Genomic DNA, 20284 nt, shown 5'->3' with positions numbered 1-20284 from the left:
CCGTGAGAGCAGGGTGTGAGTGAACCAGATGACGCACCGCAGTCATGACGTCATCGATGGCGTTTTAGTGAGCTACCCTTATAGTATACAATCCTTGGTGGCTGGGATGGTGCGGCGTGGCTAGAGAGGCTCGACGTACACTGTTTGTCTTTCTTTATAATTCATTCACTCATTCATAAGTCTCTCTCTCTCTCTCTCTCTCTCTCTCTCTCTCTCTCTCTCTCTCTCTCTCTCTCTCTCTCTCTCTCTCTCTCTCTCTTCTCCCACCCCCGATACGTGTAGAATTTTTCATCCCATGCACGCCGCTCCTCGCCTTCGTCTGATGCTGTCGCCGCTGCCCCGCGCTATCTCAGGGGGGCCGTCCCTCACCTCGCCCTTACGCAGCCACCCCCAGCCCCACCCAGGCACCCAGACACTCCCCCATCAAGCCCCCAGCCACCCCTCGCTATCATTCCCACCCAGGCACTCAGACACTCCCCCAGCAAGTCCCCAGTCCCACCCAAGCACCCAGACTCTCCCCCATCGAGCCGCCAGCCACCCCTCGCTATCATTCCCACCCAGGCACTCAGATACTCCCCCAGCTAGTCACCTGTCCCACCCAAGCACCCAGACTCTCCCCCATCAAGCCCCCAGCCACCCCTCGCTATCATTCCCACCCAGGCACTCAGACACTCCCCCAGCAAGTCCCCAGTCCCACCCAAACACCCAGACTCTCCCCCATCAAGCCCCCAGCCACCCCTCGCTATCATTCCCACCCAGGCACTCAGACACTCCCCCAGCAAGTCCCCAGTCCCACCCAAGCACCCAGACTCTCCCCATCAAGCCCCAGCCACCCCTCGCTATCATTCCCACCCAGGCACTCAGACACTCCCCCAGCAAGTCCCCAGTCCCACCCAAGCACCCAGACTCTCCCCATCAAGCCCCAGCCACCCCTCGCTATCATTCCCACCCAGGCACTCAGACACTCCCCCAGCAATTCCCCAGTCCCACCCAAGCACCCAGACTCTCCCCCATCAAGCCCCCAGCCACCCCTCGCTATCATTCCCACCCAGGCACTCAGACACGCCCTCATGACGTCCCCAGTCCCACCCATGCACCCAGACTCTCCCCCATCAAGCCCCCAGCCACCCCTCGCTATCATTCCCACCCAGGCACTCAGACACTCCCCCAGCAAGTCCCCAGTCCCACCCAAGCACCCAGACTCTCCCCATCCCCCCAGCCACCCCTCGCTATCATTCCCACCCTGGCACTCAGACACTCCCCCAGCTAGTCCCCTGTCCCACCCAAGCACCCAGACTCTCCCCCATCAAGCCCCCAGCCACCCCTCGCTATCATTCCCACCCAGGCACTCACACACTCCCCCAGCAAGACCCCAGCAAGACCGCAGCCACCCCTCGCTCTCAGCCGCACCCAGGAACCCAGACACTCCCCCAGGAAGCCGCCCGTCCCCCAGACCCCCTTACCCTTCCATACCCCACACCCTTCACCCACCCACCTCATGGCTCGCCCTTCTTCATAACTTCCTCCTCTTTCGTATATTACCTGTTTTGTCTTTTTCTAATACATTTTACGCTTCCATATCGTTTTCATGGCTTTTCGTACCTTTCTCCTCTACTTCCACACCTTTTGTATGTCTTTCTTTTTATTCTGTTATGCCTTCGTACCGTTTCCTTTTCCTTCTTCCACTTTTTCATGTCTTTCAGCCCTTGCTTTTCCCCTCACCCGCTTTTCCCTCACTCCTTCCCTTCCCTCTCACTTGTTTTCCCTGTCTTAATCTTTCCCTCCCTCTTCCTTTCCCTCTCTCTTGCTTGCCTTCTATCTAGCTTTCCCTGTCTCAGTCTTTCTCTTTCCCTTATTTTCCCTTCCCCTTGTTTTCCCTGTCTCAATCTTCCCCTCTCTCGTTATTTTCTTCTCATACTGTTTCTCCTGCTGCCTTGTCTCAATCTTTCCCTCTCCCTTACTTTCCCTTCTCCTTGTTTTCCCTGCCTCAATCTTTCCCTCTCCCTTGTTTTTCCTGTCCCAATCTTTCCCTCCCCCTTGTTTTCCCTGTCCCAATCTTTCCCTCTCCCTTGTTTTCCCTGTCCCAATCTTTCCCTCTCCCTTGTTTTCCCCGTCCCAATCTTTCCCTCCCCCTTGATTTCCCTGTCCCAATCTTTCCCTCCCCTTGTTTTCCCTGTCCCAATCTTTCCCTACCCCTTGTTTTCCCTGTCCCAATCTTTCCCTCTCCCTTGTTTTCCCCGTCCCAATCTTTCCCTCCCCCTTGTTTTCCCTGTCCCAATCTTTCCCTCCCCCTTGTTTTCCCTGTCCCAATCTTTCCCTCCCCCTTGTTTTCCCTGTCCCAATCTTTCCCTCTCCCTTGTTTTCCCCGTCCCAATCTTTCCCTCTCCCTTGTTTTCCCTGTCCCAATCTTTCCCTCTCCCTTGTTTTCCCTGTCCCAATCTTTCCCTCTCCCTTGTTTTCCCCGTCCCAATCTTTCCCTCTCCCTTACTCTCCCTTCCCATTGTTTTCCTCGTCCCAATCTTTCCCTCTCCCTTACTCTCCCTCCCCCTTGTTTTCCCCGTCCCAATCTTTCCCTCTCCCTTACTCTCCCTTCCCCTTGTTTTCCCCGTCCCAATCTTTCCCTCTCCCTTACTTTCCCTTCCCCTTGTTTTCCCTGTCCCAATCTTTCCCTCTCCCTTACTTTCCCTTCCCCTTGTTTTCCCCGTCCCAATCTTTCCCTCTCCCTTACTCTCCCTCCCCCTTGTTTTCCCCGTCCCAATCTTTCCCTCTCCCTTACTCTCCCTTCCCCTTGTTTTCCCCGTCTCAATCTTCCCTTCTCTCATTATACTCCTCTCACACTGCCTCTCTCATGCTTCTCTCTCTCCCACTTGTGTTCCCTCCTGCTCCTCCTCCTCCGCTCCCTCTTCTCACGCCTTCCCTCCTTGGCTGCTTCCCTCCCCTCCAAGGTTTAGAGATAAAAGTCTTCTATAAATGTGTCTACGGGCTCCCTTCGCCTCCACACCCCGACGCCTCTTCATCCTCCCTCCCTCCCTCATTCTCAGACGCTTCTCCCTCTCACATCAACTATTTCCAAAGACCGAAAAGGAGATCAATCGCCTTCTAATGAATGTTTTTGTAGGTTCAAGGCACAACTGGATGATCAGACTGCCAGAAGGGTCATAAAACTACCCCTGGATATGCCCGGAACTCCTACGAAAGCGGGGGGAAGTCTGGGCTCCGAAACGTTTGAGAGTATGCCCCTGAGCACCTCGAAATTTGGGAAGATCCAAGAATTTTCAGCGACTTTGGGCCAGTTCCACAGTCCAACACCGAGTCATTGCAAGCGCCCAAACCAAACTATATTCTCCTCACTGATACGTTATTTCCACTCAATACCAAAGAGATTTCCTGATGTGTGGTTTCCTAAAATATCCAACTTTCTATATCAACGCCAAACAAGGAATTTTCGTCGTATTTTGTGTTGGTTGGGGAGCTCACAAACTTCCTGTATTGGACTGTAAAACTGGCCCTTTGATTCGCTTTGCTTCACTCGGCATCCAGCGAGCAGCACTTTGGCCTACTCTTAGCGTCCTACGGCGTTTATAAGTTACCGTATCTAAAATTATGGATAAATAGATGAATAGAAAGGTGTACTATTAGAATGCCCACTAGTCGCAGATCATTTAATGGACTACAATTCGTGAAGTTCCTCGTTTATAAAAATCCATTAATGTCCTGACGCCCCTGCCGCCTGCGAGCCCCACGGCCTTGTGCTGAGGGCGTGGGGAACATCGCCGAGTGCCTGAACCCGTACCTGCCTGCACGCCCCTCACCCCGGGACACACGCCAGCGTCAGCCACTCACCGTAATCCCACGCTGGCAACTCCCGGCACAACATTACCGTCGCCAGAGCCACGCGTCTCACGTTGGGAGGGCGGCGAGGCGGGCCGCGGGCGTGGGGCGGCGAGGCGGTGGTGGTGGTGGCCAGTTGTTGTCGAGGAGTGGCTGTGAGCGGTCAGGAACACAGCGGTAGGGCTTCAGCGTGCGGCACACACCCGACTGCACGCCGCGGCACTCTCGGATTTACGCGGGGCATACTGAAGGCGTTACACACACACACACACACACACACACGGCTGCCTTGTGAGAGTCTCGGCCGCCCCTCTCCCTCCCCCAGCTGCCTGCGTGGCCCCGGGCTCCTCCCCGCCTGACGAGCAGCGAGACAGGTATTCCAGGTATGGGCGGACACACACACACTCACACACGGAAGTAGGATGCGCCCCGGTCTGCCTGTCTGCCTGCTTCCTGTTTCCCATTGTGTGTGTGTGTGTGTGTGTGTGTGTGTGTGTGTGTGTGTGTGTGTTCGTTTTTTAATGTATTAGTGGGATTGGGGGTCGGGAAGGGCAAAACCTTTTTCCAGTAAAATGCTACGCCCTTATTTTAATTCTGAGAGAGAGAGAGAGAGAGAGAGAGAGAGAGAGAGAGAGAGAGAGAGAGAGAGAGAGAGAGAGAGAGAGAGAGAGAGAGAGAGAGAGAGAGAGAGAGAGAAAATGTCGTGTAATTTGGCATGTTATAAATCATAGTTATCTGAGGCCATTGTCCCCCACAGGTACTCTGGCCTCCCGTGACCCCCATACAGGCAGACCCTTAGCAGTGTGTGTGTGTGTGTGTGTGTGTGTGTGTGTGTGTGTGTGTGTGTGTGCGTGTGTGTGTGTGTGTGTGTGTGTGTGTGTGTGTGTGTTCAGGTCATGGTCGCCGCTAGTGTACAGGCGCGTGTCGTACTTTACGTAACGAGCCCATTAATACTCGTCGCGCCGCGGGTGTTTACCGTGCTTGCAGCGGCGTCGTGGAGACGGCCGCCGCGGCACCTTGACGAGATCAATGAGGAAACACGTGTCCTTGGTGGCACTGCCAGACACCCGCACCGGACAGCAGCAGAGTGCCATCTTGGGGACGGCACAAGTCACAGCAAACAGGGAGCCAGGCGGAGAGGCGAAGCATGACCTCTGCCGGAGCGGATGGGAGAACACTGACGCCGGACAGACAGATGGGAAGGCGATGGGAAAGGCCTTTGTTCTCCCATGGACTAATACTGGCTGATGATGATGATGGTACTCTCAGCGGCGGCCATTCACAAAGCATTGCTCACCTCAGCAACAGGTGGAGGCTCCGGGCAGCGGCACGCGGCCACACACACACACACACACACACACACCATTGCAGGTAAAGTCGGGGCTCTCCTCTAAACGATTTGCCTCATCCTCCCTCACCAGGAGCAGCACCAATAACAGCATCATTGTCAACATTGTCATCATCATCATCATCATCATCATCATCATCATTATCATCATCATCCATTCTTAGCCCAATTTAGGAGAGACTCCCCAATATACTCCGTCACCCTGAAGTTAGTGTGCTCCGTCCTGCGCCTGCAAAGCTTACACATCCACATTTGACAAGACTTTGGCAGAGGTTCTGTTAGTATTTCCATGGGTAGCGTTATGAGCCAAGTGATAGTTTGACAAGACTTTGGTAGAGGATACGTTAGTATTTCCATGGGTAACATTATGATCCTGGTGGTAGTTTGACAAGGCTTTGGTAGAGGTTGTGTTAGTATATCCATGGGTAGCGTTATGAGCCTGGTGATAGTTTGACAACACTTTGGTAGAGGATGTGTTAGTATTTCCATGGGTAGCATTATGATCCTGGTGGTAGTTTGACAAGACTTTGGCAGAAGTTGTGTTAGTATATCCATGGGTGATATGAGCCAAGTGATAGTTTGACAAGACTTTGGTAGAGGCTGTGTTAGTATTTCCATGGGTAGTGTTATGAGCCTGGTGATAGTTTGACAAGGCTTTGGTAGAGGTTGTGTTAGTATATCCATGGGTAGTGATATGAGCCTGGTGATAGTTTGACAAGGCTTTGGTAGAGGTTGTGTTAGTATATCCATGGGTAGTGTTATGAGCCTGGTGATAGTTTGACAAGCCTTTGGTAGAGGTTGTGTTAATAGTATTTCCATAGGTAGTGTTATGAGCCTGGTGATAGTTTGACAAGGCTTTGGTAGAGGTTGTGTTAGTGTTTCCATGGGTAGTGTTATGAGCCAAGTGATAGTTTGACAAGGCTTTGGTAGAGGATGTGTTAGTATTTCCATGGGTAGTGTTATGAGCCTGGTGATAGTTTGACAAGACTTTGGCAGAAGTTGTGTTAGTATATCCATGGGTAGTGTTATGAGCCTGGTGATAGTTTGACAAGACTTTGGTAGAGGCTGTGTTAGTATATCCATGGGTAGTGTTATGAGCCTAGTGATAGTTTGACAAGGCTTTGGTAGAGGTTGTGTTAGTATATCCATGGGTAGTGTTATGAGCCTGGTGATAGTTTGACAAGGCTTTGGTAGAGGTTGTGTTAGTATATCCATGGGTAGTGTTATGAGCCTGGTGGTAGTTTGACAAGGCTTTGGTAGAGGTTGTGTTAGTATATCCATGGGTAGTGATATGAGCCAAGTGATAGTTTGACAAGGCTTTGGTAGAGGTTGTGTTAGTATATCCATGGGTAGTGTTATGAGCCTGGTGATAGTTTGACAAGGCTTTGGTAGAGGTTGTGTTAGTATATCCATGGGTAGTGTTATGAGCCTGGTGATAGTTTGACAAGGCTTTGGTAGAGGTTGTGTTAGTATATCCATGGGTAGCATTGTGATCCTGGTGGTAGTTTGACAAGGCTTTGGTAGAGGTTGTGTTAGTATATCCATGGGTAGCATTATGATCCTGGTGGTAGTTTGACAAGGCTTTGGTAGAGGATGTGTTAGTATTTTTATGGGTAGTGTTTGTGTGTGTGTGGGTTCAAGGTTTCGCTCTGTGTGTTAGGACTGGAAGGATGCTCTGATTCTACACGTCCCTGCGAGGAGATTAAAGCACAGCCTCACGTTCCATCGGGAAAGTGGAGATGCCGGTCAGCTCGTGGCGTGTGTGGACAATGCTTGGTGCCTGACGCGTAGTTAAATGCCGCGAGAGAGAGAGAGAGAGAGAGAGAGAGAGAGAGGGAGAGAGGGAGAGAGATTTACGGAAGCCTCTCAACACGCCTGAGGCTAACGTCTGGAGTACACAAGACCGGACCCGCCTCGACCTCGTCCAGCGGGCAGCCGCCGACGCGTTGTTCCTTCCCGGCAGTAAGCGCCGCGCCGCCTTGCTCAACTTGTCATGAGAAAACAGACTCGCACGGCGTAATGTGTTTGTGATCTCGATCTCACTAATACTATATGCAGCTTCAAGTGACCGGCAGGATTTCTTCTGCACCAACTTAAACGATGATCAATGTTCTATTTGTAAGTGTTTAGATTGAAAACACTTCCCTGTTCTCCCTGTCCTCCGCCGCCCTCACCCCAGTCTTGCCTCCTGTCGTCCGCCGCCCTCACCCTAGTCTGGGCTCCTGTCGTCCGCCGCTCTCACCCCAGTCTTGGCTCCTGTCGTCCGCCGCTCTCACCCCAGTCTTGCCTCCTGTCCTCCGCCGCTCTCACCCCAGTCTTGCCTCCTGTCCTCCGCCGCTCTCACCCCAGTCTTGCCTCCTGTCGTCCGCCGCTCTCACCCCAGTCTTGCCTCCTGTCGTCCGCCGCCCTCACCCCAGTCTGGGCTCCTGTCGTCCGCCGCTCTCACCCCAGTCTTGCCTCCTGTCGTCCGCCGCCCTCACCCCAGTCTTGGCTCCTGTCGTCCGCCGCCCTCACTCCAGTCTTGCCTCCTGTCGTCCGCCGCCCTCACTCCAGTCTTGCCTCCTGTCGTCCGCCGCCCTCACTCCAGTCTTGGCTCCTGTCGTCCGCCGCCCTCACCCCAGTCTTGCCTCCTGTCGTCCGCCGCCCTCACCCCAGTCTGGGCTCCTGTCGTCCGCCGCCCTCACTCCAGTCTTGCCTCCTGTCGTCCGCCGCCCTCACCCCAGTCTGGGCTCCTGTCGTCCGCCGCCCTCACCCCAGTCTTCTTGGCTTCTGTCGTCCGCCGCCCTCACCCCAGTCTGGGCTCCTGTCGTCCGCCGCCCTCACCCCAGTCTTGGCTCCTGTCGTCCGCCGCCCTCACTCCAGTCTGGGCTCCTGTCGTCCGCCGCCCTCACCCCAGTCTTGTCTCCTGTCGTCCGCCGCCCTCACTCCAGTCTGGGCTCCTGTCGTCCGCCGCCCTCACCCCAGTCTTCTTGGCTTCTGTCGTCCGCCGCCCTCACCCCAGTCTGGGCTCCTGTCGTCCGCCGCCCTCACCCCAGTCTGGGCTCCTGTCGTCCGCCGCCCTCACTCCAGTCTTGGCTCCTGTCGTCCGCCGCCCTCACCCCAGTCTGGGCTCCTGTCGTCCGCCGCCCTCACACCAGTCTTGCCTTCTGTCGTCCGCCGCCCTCACCCCAGTCTTGGCTTCTGTCGTCCGCCGCCCTCACTCCAGTCTTGGCTCCTGTCGTCCGCCGCCCTCACCCCAGTCTTGGCTCCTGTCGTCCGCCGCCCTCACTCCAGTCTTGCCTTCTGTCGTCCGCCGCCCTCACCCCAGTCTTGCCTTCTGTCGTCCGCCGCCCTCACTCCAGTCTTGGCTCCTGTCGTCCGCCGCCCTCACCCCAGTCTGGGCTCCTGTCGTCCGCCGCCCTCACTCCAGTCTTGCCTTCTGTCGTCCGCCGCCCTCACTCCAGTCTTGCCTTCTGTCGTCCGCCGCCCTCACTCCAGTCTTGGCTCCCGTCGTCCGCCGCCCTCACTCCAGTCTTGGCTCCCGTCGTCCGCCGCCCTCACTCCAGTCTTGCCTCCTTTCGTCCGCCGCCCCGCTCCCTGACTCCTGTCGTCCGCCGCCCCGCTCCCTGACTCCTGTCGTCCGCCGCCCCGCTCCCTGACTCCTGTCGTCCGCTGCCCCGCTCAGTGTCTCCCGTCACTTTCCTGCCGCCCTTTGGTTGAGGAGCCTTGCCGTGTGCATATTATTTCCGCCAGAATCAAGAAACTGTCCGGATAAAACCACTTGGTGTTCCAGTAAATTATTCTTTAAGAAAATAAGTCAATGTATCCACCACCCCCACCGTGGCGCGGCCCTCCCCGCCGCTGAGTGATGCAGGCGGTGTTCGTGAACAGTGACGTTTATCGCCGCGGGGACGAGCACGGCTGCTGGCGGGGAGCGCGAGCCGCGGGGTACAGCCATATCAAAGACGCAGGCAGACAAATTCTGATCCGAACTACACGACCGTTTTCATCGGAAGCTACGGACAAGAAAATAAATGACCTGCTCCGGATATTAATATTCCGGCGATCCTTGAACTTCCCACACTGAGTCACCGCGGAAGGCGAGGCCTCAAAGTGGTTCCTCCTTCCATTGTTGACGGTATTCTCGCGGCAGCGGGTAATTAAGCTCTGGTGGTCCGCAGTTCCCAGGCAGCAGCAGGGTGTTCTGCTGGCCTTCGTGGAGACCGCCATCTCCTCACCAGGTCGTTGGTCCACTGACGCCAATTACCCGAGTGTGCTGAGAACGCCATTCCCGGAGAAAGATTTCCTCCGTCAGGCTTAGGACCTGTGCGTTTTTTTTTTTTTTTTTTTTTTTTACGTCGTTGCCTGTTGCGCCGGTAGGCATCTTCCAGGTGGGGCCTGATGGTCGGCCCAGCCCGTTCTGGCGCAGGCGAGTGTTTATAGTGGCGCCATCTTGCATTGGCTCATGCTGCCCCCCGGAACTCGTTCTTGATTCGCTTGGACGGCTTCCTCTAGAGTCCGGGTTGATGGGTGGTCTTCAGGACAGCATGTGGGTAGTTTTAAGCCACTCGGCGGTGACTGAAAAATCCCAGGTGGTAGCGTGGGGATTCGAACCCGCGTCGTCCATCACGCGGTGAATGTGGGCCCAGTACGCTACCAGTTCGGCCACCGCCTACACTGCGGGTTTACCACACGCCAGCAGAGCATCACACCAGGTGCGCGGTGCTGGGGCGGCATGCGGGGCGAGGAAGCGTCGCGCGCTGAACCTATTTGCACCCACCGCGGCTCTGATGAACTGCTGAGTCAAGGTGGGGCAAGGCGGGGCAGGGCAGGGGAGGCCAAGGGGGTGTGGTCGCCACCCCCACTTATGAGACAGGCAGGAAAGGCGACTGAGACGCGACGCGCGGGGGAAGTTCACTCCTTTTTGTGTCTAAATCTGGTCCATGGAATCCGGAGGTTGGTGAGGCGCATTAGCGAGATAACATTTTTGTGTCTAAATCTGATGCATGGAACCCGGCGGCGGCGGCGGCGGCGGCGGCGGCACTGTATATTAAGAGACCCGCAGAAATGTGTTCGTGGAAGGGCAAGTCTTGAACGATTCGTTAAGTTTAGCTGCGCGATAATAATAATGATAATAATAATAATAATAATTTTCTAGGAGTTATATTTACTCGTCAATTGAGCATACCATTGCCTTCGGAGGGGGGGAAAGGGGAGATAGACTTTTACCCCTGGAGCCGCCCGCCCCGTCTCCTCCCCCTGCCCGCCTCTCCGCCCCGTCGAGCCCCGCCAACGCTTATATGGCGCGTCGCCTCTCCCTCCCGCCCCGGAACTCTAAATTAATGAACTGATCGTGAAAGATTCGGAGGTAAATTTAACTACCGACCCAAAATAGTTTATGAGGCGCCGTGCGTTGGTGGCGGTGATGTGTGTGTGTGTGTGTGTGTGTGTGTGTGTGTGTGTGTGTGTGTGTGTGTGTGTGTGCCTCTCTCATGTAGGCCTCCTTCTCCTCCTTCCTCCTTCTCCTCCCCTTGTTTTTCTTCTTCCTCTTCCTCCTCCATCTTCTCCGTCGCTGTGAAACGCTTATTTTTTTTTATAGGTCCTTCGCTTGAGGCTTTTTTTTTTAAGGCATTCCATATACTTCTTTGGTTAACGGCGCCCCTCCTCCTCCTCCTCCTCCTCCACCTCCTCCCCCCAATGCAAGAGTATTCCGACCGCTGTTCATCTCCATACTAGAGGTGCGGTTATGTTCCTACCGCACGCAAACGCTGACCGCTACCCTTGTGTGTGTGTGTGTGTGTGTGTGTGTGTGTGTGTGTGTGTGTGTGTGTGTGTGTGTGTGTGTGTGTGTGTGTGTGTGTGTGTGTGTGTGTGTGTGTGTGTTTGAAGTAATCTAACGAGGAGGAGGAGGAGGGATAAGAAGTGAGGCGTGAGGGACGAGGAACACACAAAGGAACACAAAGGAAGAACAAACAACAGCAGACCTGCTGGTCCTTACGAGGCTGTTTGTGACAAGCTACACTAACTATCTAATCAAAGGTGGAAGATGAAGGACAGCAAAGGCGAAGGCTCCTCCCCCCCCCCCCATCCCTCCAGCCAAAGCTGGCAGGAAAGGAAAAAGAACCATGCAGCATGGAAAAACTGCATGGAATTTATGTAGGAAAGAGGAAAGAACTACCATTACTGCTACCACTAACCGGGCGATAAATGCGGACAAGGACACCAGTATTCGAAAGAACTTAACGTTATTACGACAATGAGTAATATCTTAGTTGCTGGTTGGATTCAAAATACTTGTCTAATCTATTCTTGAAGGCCGTAACTGTTGTACTATCAACGACATCACAGGGTAGAGAGTTCCAAACATTAACAACGCGATTGAAGAAGAAGTGTTTAGCTTCGTGCGACGAGAATCTTTTACCACTTATCTTCAAATTGTGATTTCTTCTTGTTCTATTTGATCGATCAATTGTAAAGTAATCTTCCGCATTAATATCACTGAATCCTTTAAACATTTTAAACACTTATATTAGATCGCCTCGCATTCTTCGTTTTGATAGGCTGAATAAATTTACTTCTTTAAGCCTTTGTTCATAAGATAAATTTCTCAACCTAGGAATCATCTTTGTTACTCTTCGTTGAACCCGTTAGGGAGACCAAAACTGTACACAGTACTCTAGACGGGGTCGAACCAACGAATTATACAGTTTTAATATTACTTTTTCCGATTTATTATCAAAGACTCGTCCGATGCAGCCAACCAATTTGTTTTCAGTTTTAACTACCTCTGAACAATGCTGACCGGGCTTTAAATCGCTTGATATAGTGATTCCAAGATCCTTTTCTTTACTTACTGCAGAAAGTTGTTGGCCATTCATTACGTACCGAACGCGATTGTTATTTTTTCCGATGTGCAACACTTTACATTTGTCAACGTTAAATTTCATTTGCCATTGATTGGCCCAACGTGCAAGTCGATCTAGATCTGATTGTAAAGCTTCTTCGTCGAGTGTCGCAGTTACTTTACTAGCAATTTTTGTGTCATCAGCAAATTTTGATACTTTGCAAGTGAGCCCATCATCGATATCATTAACATAAATTAAGAAGAGCATGGGGCCAAGCACTGATCCTTGAGGTACGCCGCTTCTGACGTCGAGCTAATTAGATGAAACACCGTTGAACCGAGGAGGAGGAGGAGGAGGAGGGATGAGAAGTGAGGTGTGAGGGGAAGATGGGAAGGAGAGGGGTGAGGAGGAAAGGAGGAGGAAGTGAGAGGGAGGAGGGAGGGTGAGGGGTGAGGTGAGGGTGAGGTGAAGAGGGGAGGAGGAGGGAGAGGGGTGGGGGACGAGGGGAAGAGTGAGGGGAGGAATGGAGGTGAGGAGTGAGGGGTGAAGGGGAGTGGGAGGAGGAGGGAGAGGGGTGGGGGACGAGGGGAAGGGTGAGGGGAGGAATGGAGGTGAGGAGTGAGGGGTGAAGGGGAGTGGGAGGAGGAGGGAGAGGGGTGGGGGACGAGGGGAAGAGTGAGGGGAGGAATGGAGGTGAGGAGTGAGGGGTGAAGGGGAGAGGGAGGAGGAGGGAGAGGGGTGGGGGACGAGGGGAAGGGTGAGGGGAGGAATGGAGGTGAGGAGTGAGGGGCGAGTGAGGGCAGATGAGGTACTCCGGGTGTGACGCTGACGAACTATTTCAGGTGTTCGAACCTCAGCCCTTCCCCCCCTTCCCCCCCTTCCTTCCCTTCCTCCTCTCCCCTTCCTTACCCACCCTCTCCCCCTCCCTTACCATACCCTCAGTTTCCCCTTGCCTTCCCTTCCTTCCCCTCCTTCCCTTCCTCCTCTCCCCTTCCTTACCCACCCTCTCCCCCTCCCTTACCATACCCTCAGTCTCCCCTTGCCTTCCCTTCCTTCCCTTCCTCCTCTCCCCTTCCTTACCCACACACTCCCCCTCCCTTATCATACCCTCAATCTCCCCTTGCCTTCCCTTCCTCCCCTTCCTTACCCACCCTCTCCCCCTCCCTTACCATACCCTCAATCTCTCCTTCCCTTCCCTACCTTCCCTAACCTCTCCTCTCCCTTTCCCCTTTCTTCCCCTTCCTCTCCCTACCCATTTCTACCTTCCCTTTCCCCTTCCCTCCCCTTCCCACCCTCTTTCCCCTGCCCTTCCTTACCCACTCTCTTCCCTTCCCTTCCCTACCCTTCCTCTCCCCTTCCTTCCTTTCCCTTCCTCTCCCCTTCCTTCCTTTCCCTTCCCTTCCCTCGTTACTCATCAAAAGAGTCGAATGTTTCTTCCTTCCTTCCTCGAACCCTCCTCCTCCTCCTCCTCCTCCTCCTCCTCCTCCTCTTCGAAGGTTTCCAACTTATCACTGACGCCACAACTCAAGATTAGGGATCAAAATGTGAATAATTGCCAATATTAGTGGCCAAAATGTGTGTGTGTGTGTGTGTGTGTGTGTGTGTGTGTGTGTGTGTGTGTGTGTTAATATTCCCAAAATACTTCCTGAGATGAGCTCATTTTTACGTCTGTGTGGAGGGTCGGTGTAGGGGAGGACAGGGGGCAGGGGGGCACGGGCAAGACACCCCAAATAATTAGTTAGGTAGCTCACCACCACCGCCACCACCTCCACCACCACCACCACCACCACCGCCACCACCAGCACGCGAGGGGCAAACGGTCATAATCGTTAATCGGCCCCCAAGCAAACACACACACACACACACACACGCACATTTGACAAGGTTTTCGCAGGAGTTTTGGGCATTTCCACGGAGAGTTTTATGGCCCTGGTGGTAGTTTGACCTTTTTTATGTATACCATGAACCCAAAAGAACACTCGTTAGAACCGGACTGATCTCCTTTTCGACCTTTGGAAATTGTTGATGTGAGGGGTGGAGGCGTCTGACACTCCCGAGCAAAGCTAAGTCTATATATACCAAGTCAAGTCAATCTGCTTCAAAACTGCGACCGGTACGCGCAGGAGGCGGTTTTGGGGCGGAGCAGCGGGATGACGTCACTTGGAGCTAAAACAAAAAATACCCGCCAGTTCAGGGGTGACTAAAGTTGGGGCCGTGTGTGCACTCTGGATGTGCATTCTCGCCTTCTTTCACAGCGCGTTCAGGCAAGCCACTGACGAAAAAATATGTCTTTTTATTGTGCTATTGCGTGAGTGTAATTCCAATGACTACAAACGGCGGTGTGGGGTGTGAGGGAGGGCATGATGAAATGATTGATTTAAATTAGTCCGCCTTTCCTCGTTTTCTCTAAATCCCTGTTTCTACATTCTCTAGTTTGGCTCCAAGCAACGTCACGCATAAGCCACGCCTCGGCCGTGTCTCCTCCCACAAACCTGCGTATGACTTGACTTGGTGTATATAGACTTAGGGGCAAAGCTTCTCGAGGTGCTGCGGGGGTGGTGGTTCAGTCCCTTCCCGCCCCTGTCGTCGCGTGCAGGTACTGTGTGGTAGGGCGCGCGGCTGTCAGGTTACGTTGGCGGGGTCAGGGGGGCACGGGGCGGCACTCCATGGGGCGGCAAGGACATCCAGGGCGACACAGGCATATCATCCTTTCACGTGTTATAGCAAAACCAGATTGGCGGTGTTGTTTTGTGTTGGTTCCCGCGGGTTTCTTCCTCCCCGCCGCTCTGCAACACTGGACCCATATTCTCAAACGCCTCGACGCCTTAGTATATCTGTTAATAATATGGACCTGGGGCCGGATCCATCAAGCCACTACAAGACCGGTCGTTGGTATACATATAAAAGTCTTTTAGTAAATCTGTCCTCTACGAATGATCCTTGTGTTTAGGCCGCTCCGAGGACAGTGAATGAAGTACTGGCCTGGTCGACACTTCCTTCATTGCCTTTGCCTTAAGATCAAGAGCGTTCCTAGATGATGGAGTTACCAGAAGACTCACCAACAACAGGTCTCGTAAATGGTTTGATGAAAGATCCGACTCTGGGACTCTATTCTCACATGTCTTGGCTCTTGTTACGACAAATTTTGAAGGCCACATGAATGCTGAATCGGCTTCTCAATAGTGTTTTTCTTATTCATGGCTTAGAAATCTTGCAAAACTACCGTCAAGGATATGAAACTACCCATGGAAATGCCTACAACCTCTGCGAGAGCCTCCTTTAATTAAACATTCCGGCGCCCAGGCTACACACACATTTAACATGGCTTTCGTAGGAGTTATGGGCCTTTCCATGGTGGGTAGTTTCTCGACCCTGCTGGGAGTTTAACAAGACTTCTGTATCATTAACTCTACAAAAAACACTCACGAGAACGCATTTTGCCACTTTTTTGGCCGTTAGAAATAAATTATGCGAAATTCGGTTGCGTTTAAAACATCACTTTCAACACCATATATTTCTCATGTGGTAGCTACAGGTAACACATGAGAGGGAGAGACAGGTGTTGGGACTGTGTGGCAAAGCAGAGGGGAGGAATGGACCCGAGGGAGCCAGCGCAAAAACCATCTCGTCAATCTGGTATCGCTATAGTATGGGACAAAAAGGCAGGAAAAATGTCATTGGAAGTGTTATACTCGTGTGGAATCAACGAAGGCTGGCGGCATATACAACTGGCATGTCTTAGGAAAGGAAAGCTGAGAACACGACGGTTTGTAGGAGAAAAATCACACACACACACACACACACACACACACACACACACACACACAGTTGCACCACATTCAAAGTCTCGCAAGTGAGTGACTAATACTTGACTCACGAGAGAACAAGGAAGGCTGTTCTATGCTGGGCTGGGCTGGGATGTTCTGGGCTGAGCTGGGCTGGGCTGGGATTGGCTGAGCTGGGATGTGCTTGGCTGGGCTGCCATGAATTGTGCTGGGCTGGACTGAACTGGACTAGGCTGGGCTGGGCTGGGCTGTGTTGGCTCTGGTCAGTGTATAGGTGACGGCGTAACAGGATCTATATTGTGTGTGTGTGTGTGTGTGTGAGAGAGAGAGAGAGAGAGAGAGAGAGAGAGTGTGTGTGTGTGTGTGTGTGTGTGTGTGTGTGTGTGTGTGTGTGTGTGTGTGTGTGTGTGTGTGTGTTCTTAGTATGCTTTTGTTTTTTTCATTTTCAAGTTCACCAAGTCAAGCCTGCAGGTCCGAACATTTATTTTGCTTCCGTACAAATGATTTATGAACAAGCGCTTTGGTGGTCCCCGTGAGTGAAGGAAAGAACCCATGCACTGCCCGCCCCTCCCACCCAGCAGTGAATGGGTACCAGGTATTAATCGGGGGTTGTGTCCCGTCTCCTGGGGTCTGTTCCCTTGTCCTATAATTCCTTCCCCTTCTGTCTCTCTCCGGCATATGACCACAGATGTTGCGCCGACTAAACGAAACTTTTCAAACTTTCCCACCCAGCCTCCTGCCCCCCTCCCTCCCCACTCACCCCCTGCTCCCCTCCCCCGCAGCCCCCCAGACAGGCCAGCAGGGCGCGGGGCCACAATTACAGGGAAAATGTGTCGACGAGGGCGGAGGGCCGTGGGTGTCGGCGTGTACATAGACCAAACCTTTCCCATTGACGTCATTCTCTCTCTCTCTCTCTCTCTCTCTCTCTCTCTCTCTCTCTCTCTCTCTCTCTCTGAGGCCATCATCGTCCCATAGTTTCTGTTTCCTGTACTTGTTTACTCGACTCAGGCTCCGGGCTTTCCCTCTCAGCCCTACACACACACACACACACACACACACACACACCAGGCTCTCTGTGTACTAGTTCTCGCCTCATGTTCGTGTTTACGCAGCAACCTACACTGGCTAACCCTGACTACTGCAACTCTCGGTTTTCCACTTACTCCCTCGTCTGATGTTAGTGTGCTCCATCCTACTCCGGCAAAGGGCCTAATATAATCTCTTTGCTTGTTCAACTAACTATTCCTCATGCCTGATGTTAGTGTACTCCGTCCCTCTCCGGCAAAGGTTATAATTCAATCTCTCTATCTGGTTATCTGACTCCCCCTCGTCTGATATTAGTGTGCTCCATCCTGCTCCGGCAAAGGGCCTAATATAATCTCTTTGCCTGTTCAACTAACTATTCCTCATGCCTGATGTTAGTGTACTCCGTCCCTCTCCGGCAAAGGTTATAATTCAATCTCTCTATCTGGTTATCTGACTACACCTCGTCTGATATTAGTGCACTCCATCCTGCTCCGGCAAAGGGCCTAATATAATCTCTTTGCTTGTTCAACTAACTATTCCTCATGCCTGATGTTAGTGTTGTCCGTCCCTCTCCGGCAAAGGTTATAATTCAATCTCTCTACCTATCTGGTTATCTGACTCCCCCTCGTCTGATATTAGTGTGCTCCATCCTGCTCCGGCAAAGGGCCTAATATAATATCTTTGCCTGGTCGACTAACTATTCCTCATGCCTGATGTTAGTGTACTCCGTCCCTCTCCGGCAAAGGTTATAATTCAATCTCTCTACCTATCTGGTTATCTGACTCCCCCTTGTCTGATGTTAGTGCACTCCATCCTGCTCCGGCAAACGTTTGAATGTATCTCTCTTGTTATCTGACTGCCTTGACTTCTGTATTTTCTGCCTTTCAATTTCCCGCAGCAGGATCGTTTTTTCTTCTTTTCTATGTCGCTTGGTATCAGTTGTGTGCGTACGATCTAACGACCATCTTCCCATCAAGCACTTGCATCATAACACTTCTCTTAGGGGATGAAGTAGTGTATAGTTTCAGCGTTATATATTATAGAAGGGTATCAGGACACCTCTCCTCCCGAAATTGACCTCTCTTTCGGCCGCTTCTTTTGATTCTTTTTTTAGGAGCAGCGAGTAGCGTTTTTTTTTATATTATTGTTTCCTTTTTTGTGCCCTTGAGCTGTCTACTTTGTTGTAAAAAAAAAAATACTGTGTGTGTGTGTGTGTGTGTGTGTGTGTGTGTGTGTGTGTGTGTGTGTGTGTGTGTGTGTGTATGTGTGTGTGTGTGTGTGTGTGTGTGTGTGTGTGTGCTGGAAGAAACACCGAACGAGGGAATGAAAGAATACCTCCCCCATTGTGAGTGGGTTATGGTCAAGTGCCCTGTTAGCCTGTTCATAATCAGCCCTGAGGCGCTTCATGACCATTGCAGCAGTTTACGTGGACTCCCTCGCGTATGTGTGAGTCTGCGGGTCGTATTTTAAACCATTTCGTCTCCCAAGTTCACATATTTGACATGGCTTTCGTAGGAGCTGTAGGTCTTTCCAGGGGTAGTTTTATGACCCTGGTGGTAGTTTGAGCCTTCTTCTGTGCCATGAACCTTAAAAAACACTCATAAAAATCCGATTGATCCCCTCTTTGACCTTTAGAAATTGTTGATGTGAGAAGCGATGGGGTCTTGAAATACAGCCCTGTAACTAATGCTGTGTGATTTGCAGATGTCGGCTGGTGTTGCGGAGGGCCTGCCAATACCTAACCCCACGACGAGACACAGTAGCCAGACGGACGGACCTGCCTCGCTTCGACCCAACGAGTGAGTGAAGCCTGAACATGATCGCCAGAACCCCCCGCTGCCGCCACCACCACCTTCAGTCTTGCCTTGGACGCGGCCAGGGCAGAGAGAGTGTCCCCGTTGCCTCCACCTTCATCCTGAGCCCCCGCGGCGGTGCTCCTCCTGCCGCTCCGTTGCGTCAAGTCTCCGGGTCCTTGAAGCACTCAAAGTCCGGGAGTTTTCGTGCGTCAGTGTGCGTGATGAGTCAGGAGGAATCTTCACCCTGCGATGTGTGACGAAAGGATTGAATCACCCTTCTGTAATTACGAGAAGTGACTCATCTTGTGACAAATGCGTTACCGTCAGCGGCTTTCTCCATTCTGTAACCGCTGTTCGCCCAAGCACATTATATGACCAAAGGAAAAGGGTTGTATTTGCGATAAGGCAGACAGATAATGTAACCGGGAAAAGAGTGCAACACGCGTCTCCTATAGAATCTTTGTCATACATATAGGGAAGAGAAATCACAGGCAAAGGAATTAAGACTGCTTCAGAGTTTACCACTGAAAGAGTGAAAGAACTGCGTGACTGACAGTGAAAGAGAGAGGAAGAAGATTATAGAATGGTAGTGAGCCTTGTAATTATACCGAGAAACTGATCCTGAACTGCGTGACTGACAGTGAAGAGAGAGGAAGAAGATTATAGAATGGTAGTGAGCCTTGTAATTATACCGAGAAACTGATCCTGAACTACGTGACTGACAGTGAAGAGAGAGGAAGGAGATTATAGAATGGTAGTGAGCCTTGTAATTATACCGAGAAACTGATCCTGAACTGTGTGACGGACGCCTCGTGACAAGGGGGCGTGGCCGAGGTGATATATCGCAACGTTTATAGGAAACCCTCGGCCCACCGCGCTGCTGGTTCACATCGCCCGCAGCCAACACGGAGGCAGGCGGCGGCGCGTCAGAGCATAACAGGCCCTAGTGAAGCCTGCAAGAGGTCACAGAGTCGGTTGCAACTTTGTGTCAGTAACGAAAGCTGTTTATTTTGCTGCTTTGTAAGTGCACATGTTCGCCCCGTGGCAGCTTCTCGACCGTGTGTCCGTGCGTGGAAGGAAAATTGAGCGTCGTGCGTGGATAAACCTGTGAGCAAAACCGCGTGAATGAAAGTGTGCGCGAACGAAGCTGTGCGTGGACAAGAGTTAAGAAAAGTGTCTGTGTGTGAAGCCAAAGTGAACGCAGCGAGCGACATGTAATCACTGAAGAACTTTTATTGTCCAGCCATAGCACAGTCACGTCACTCTATCACATTGTATATATCCGCCGTGTGACACCCTCGAGGACGTGTGTGTGGAAGAGTGAACAGGTCCTGAGCGATGCTGTTTGGGCCGAGATGAGACGGACACGGCACCGAGGGATCCAGGCTGCCTCTCCGCTGCTGCATCTACAATACTAGTCCTGCTTCTGTAGCGTTAGTTATCAAGAGTAATATATATACATACACATTAATATATATATATATACATTACGCAAGCGTATATAGATGGCGTTGTGTATCGCTGTACCTATCGTGTAGGGTCGCTCTTTCTGCTGTCGACATAAAGTTTAGCGCTGTTTTGCCCCGCCCGCCCAGAGAAGGAGGGCCGTTAAGTCAGTGTCGAGTTACCCGCTGACTGCCAAGCCCACATCATCCCGCTAAAGAGGCCGCTTGT

The 20284-nt window shown here is 52.4% G+C and overlaps 2 protein-coding genes across 4 annotated transcripts in view; both read left to right on the top strand.

Annotated features, from left to right (window-relative positions):
* The window catches only part of LOC126990240 (uncharacterized), a 158865-nt gene extending 139615 nt beyond the window's left edge, over positions 1-19250 (top strand). For all 3 annotated transcript variants that reach the window (XM_050848795.1, XM_050848799.1, XM_050848803.1), the window contains one exon: positions 18519-19250. The gene's annotated coding sequence lies outside the window, so the exon portion shown is untranslated. The remainder of the gene's footprint in view (positions 1-18518) is intronic.
* On the top strand, positions 323-8817 carry LOC126991215 (proline-rich protein 36-like). The gene is made up of 3 exons (XM_050849998.1): positions 323-404; positions 463-1437; positions 7427-8817. Exons 1-3 carry the CDS (start codon positions 323-325, stop codon positions 8815-8817), a joined length of 2448 nt encoding a protein of 815 aa, XP_050705955.1.
* Positions 19251-20284: the final 1034 nt, after the last annotated feature.

This window comes from Eriocheir sinensis, chromosome 6 (genome assembly GCF_024679095.1).
Source record: "Eriocheir sinensis breed Jianghai 21 chromosome 6, ASM2467909v1, whole genome shotgun sequence".
NCBI lineage: Eukaryota > Metazoa > Arthropoda > Malacostraca > Decapoda > Varunidae > Eriocheir > Eriocheir sinensis.
The sequence above is the reverse complement of the archived record's forward strand: the minus strand, read 5'-3'. Positions and strand labels throughout refer to the sequence as shown.

Excerpts from the sequence above, each read along its gene's own strand:
- LOC126991215 (XM_050849998.1), top strand. The coding sequence starts at position 323 with ATGCTGTCGCCGCTGCCCCGCGCTATCTCAGGGGGGCCGTCCCTCACC. Across the intron at positions 405-462 it reads CCACCCCCAGCCCCACCCAG|GCACTCAGACACTCCCCCAG; the intron begins GCACCCAGACAC and ends ATTCCCACCCAG. Across the intron at positions 1,438-7,426 it reads CCCAGACACTCCCCCAGGAA|TCTTGGCTCCTGTCGTCCGC; the intron begins GCCGCCCGTCCC and ends CTCTCACCCCAG.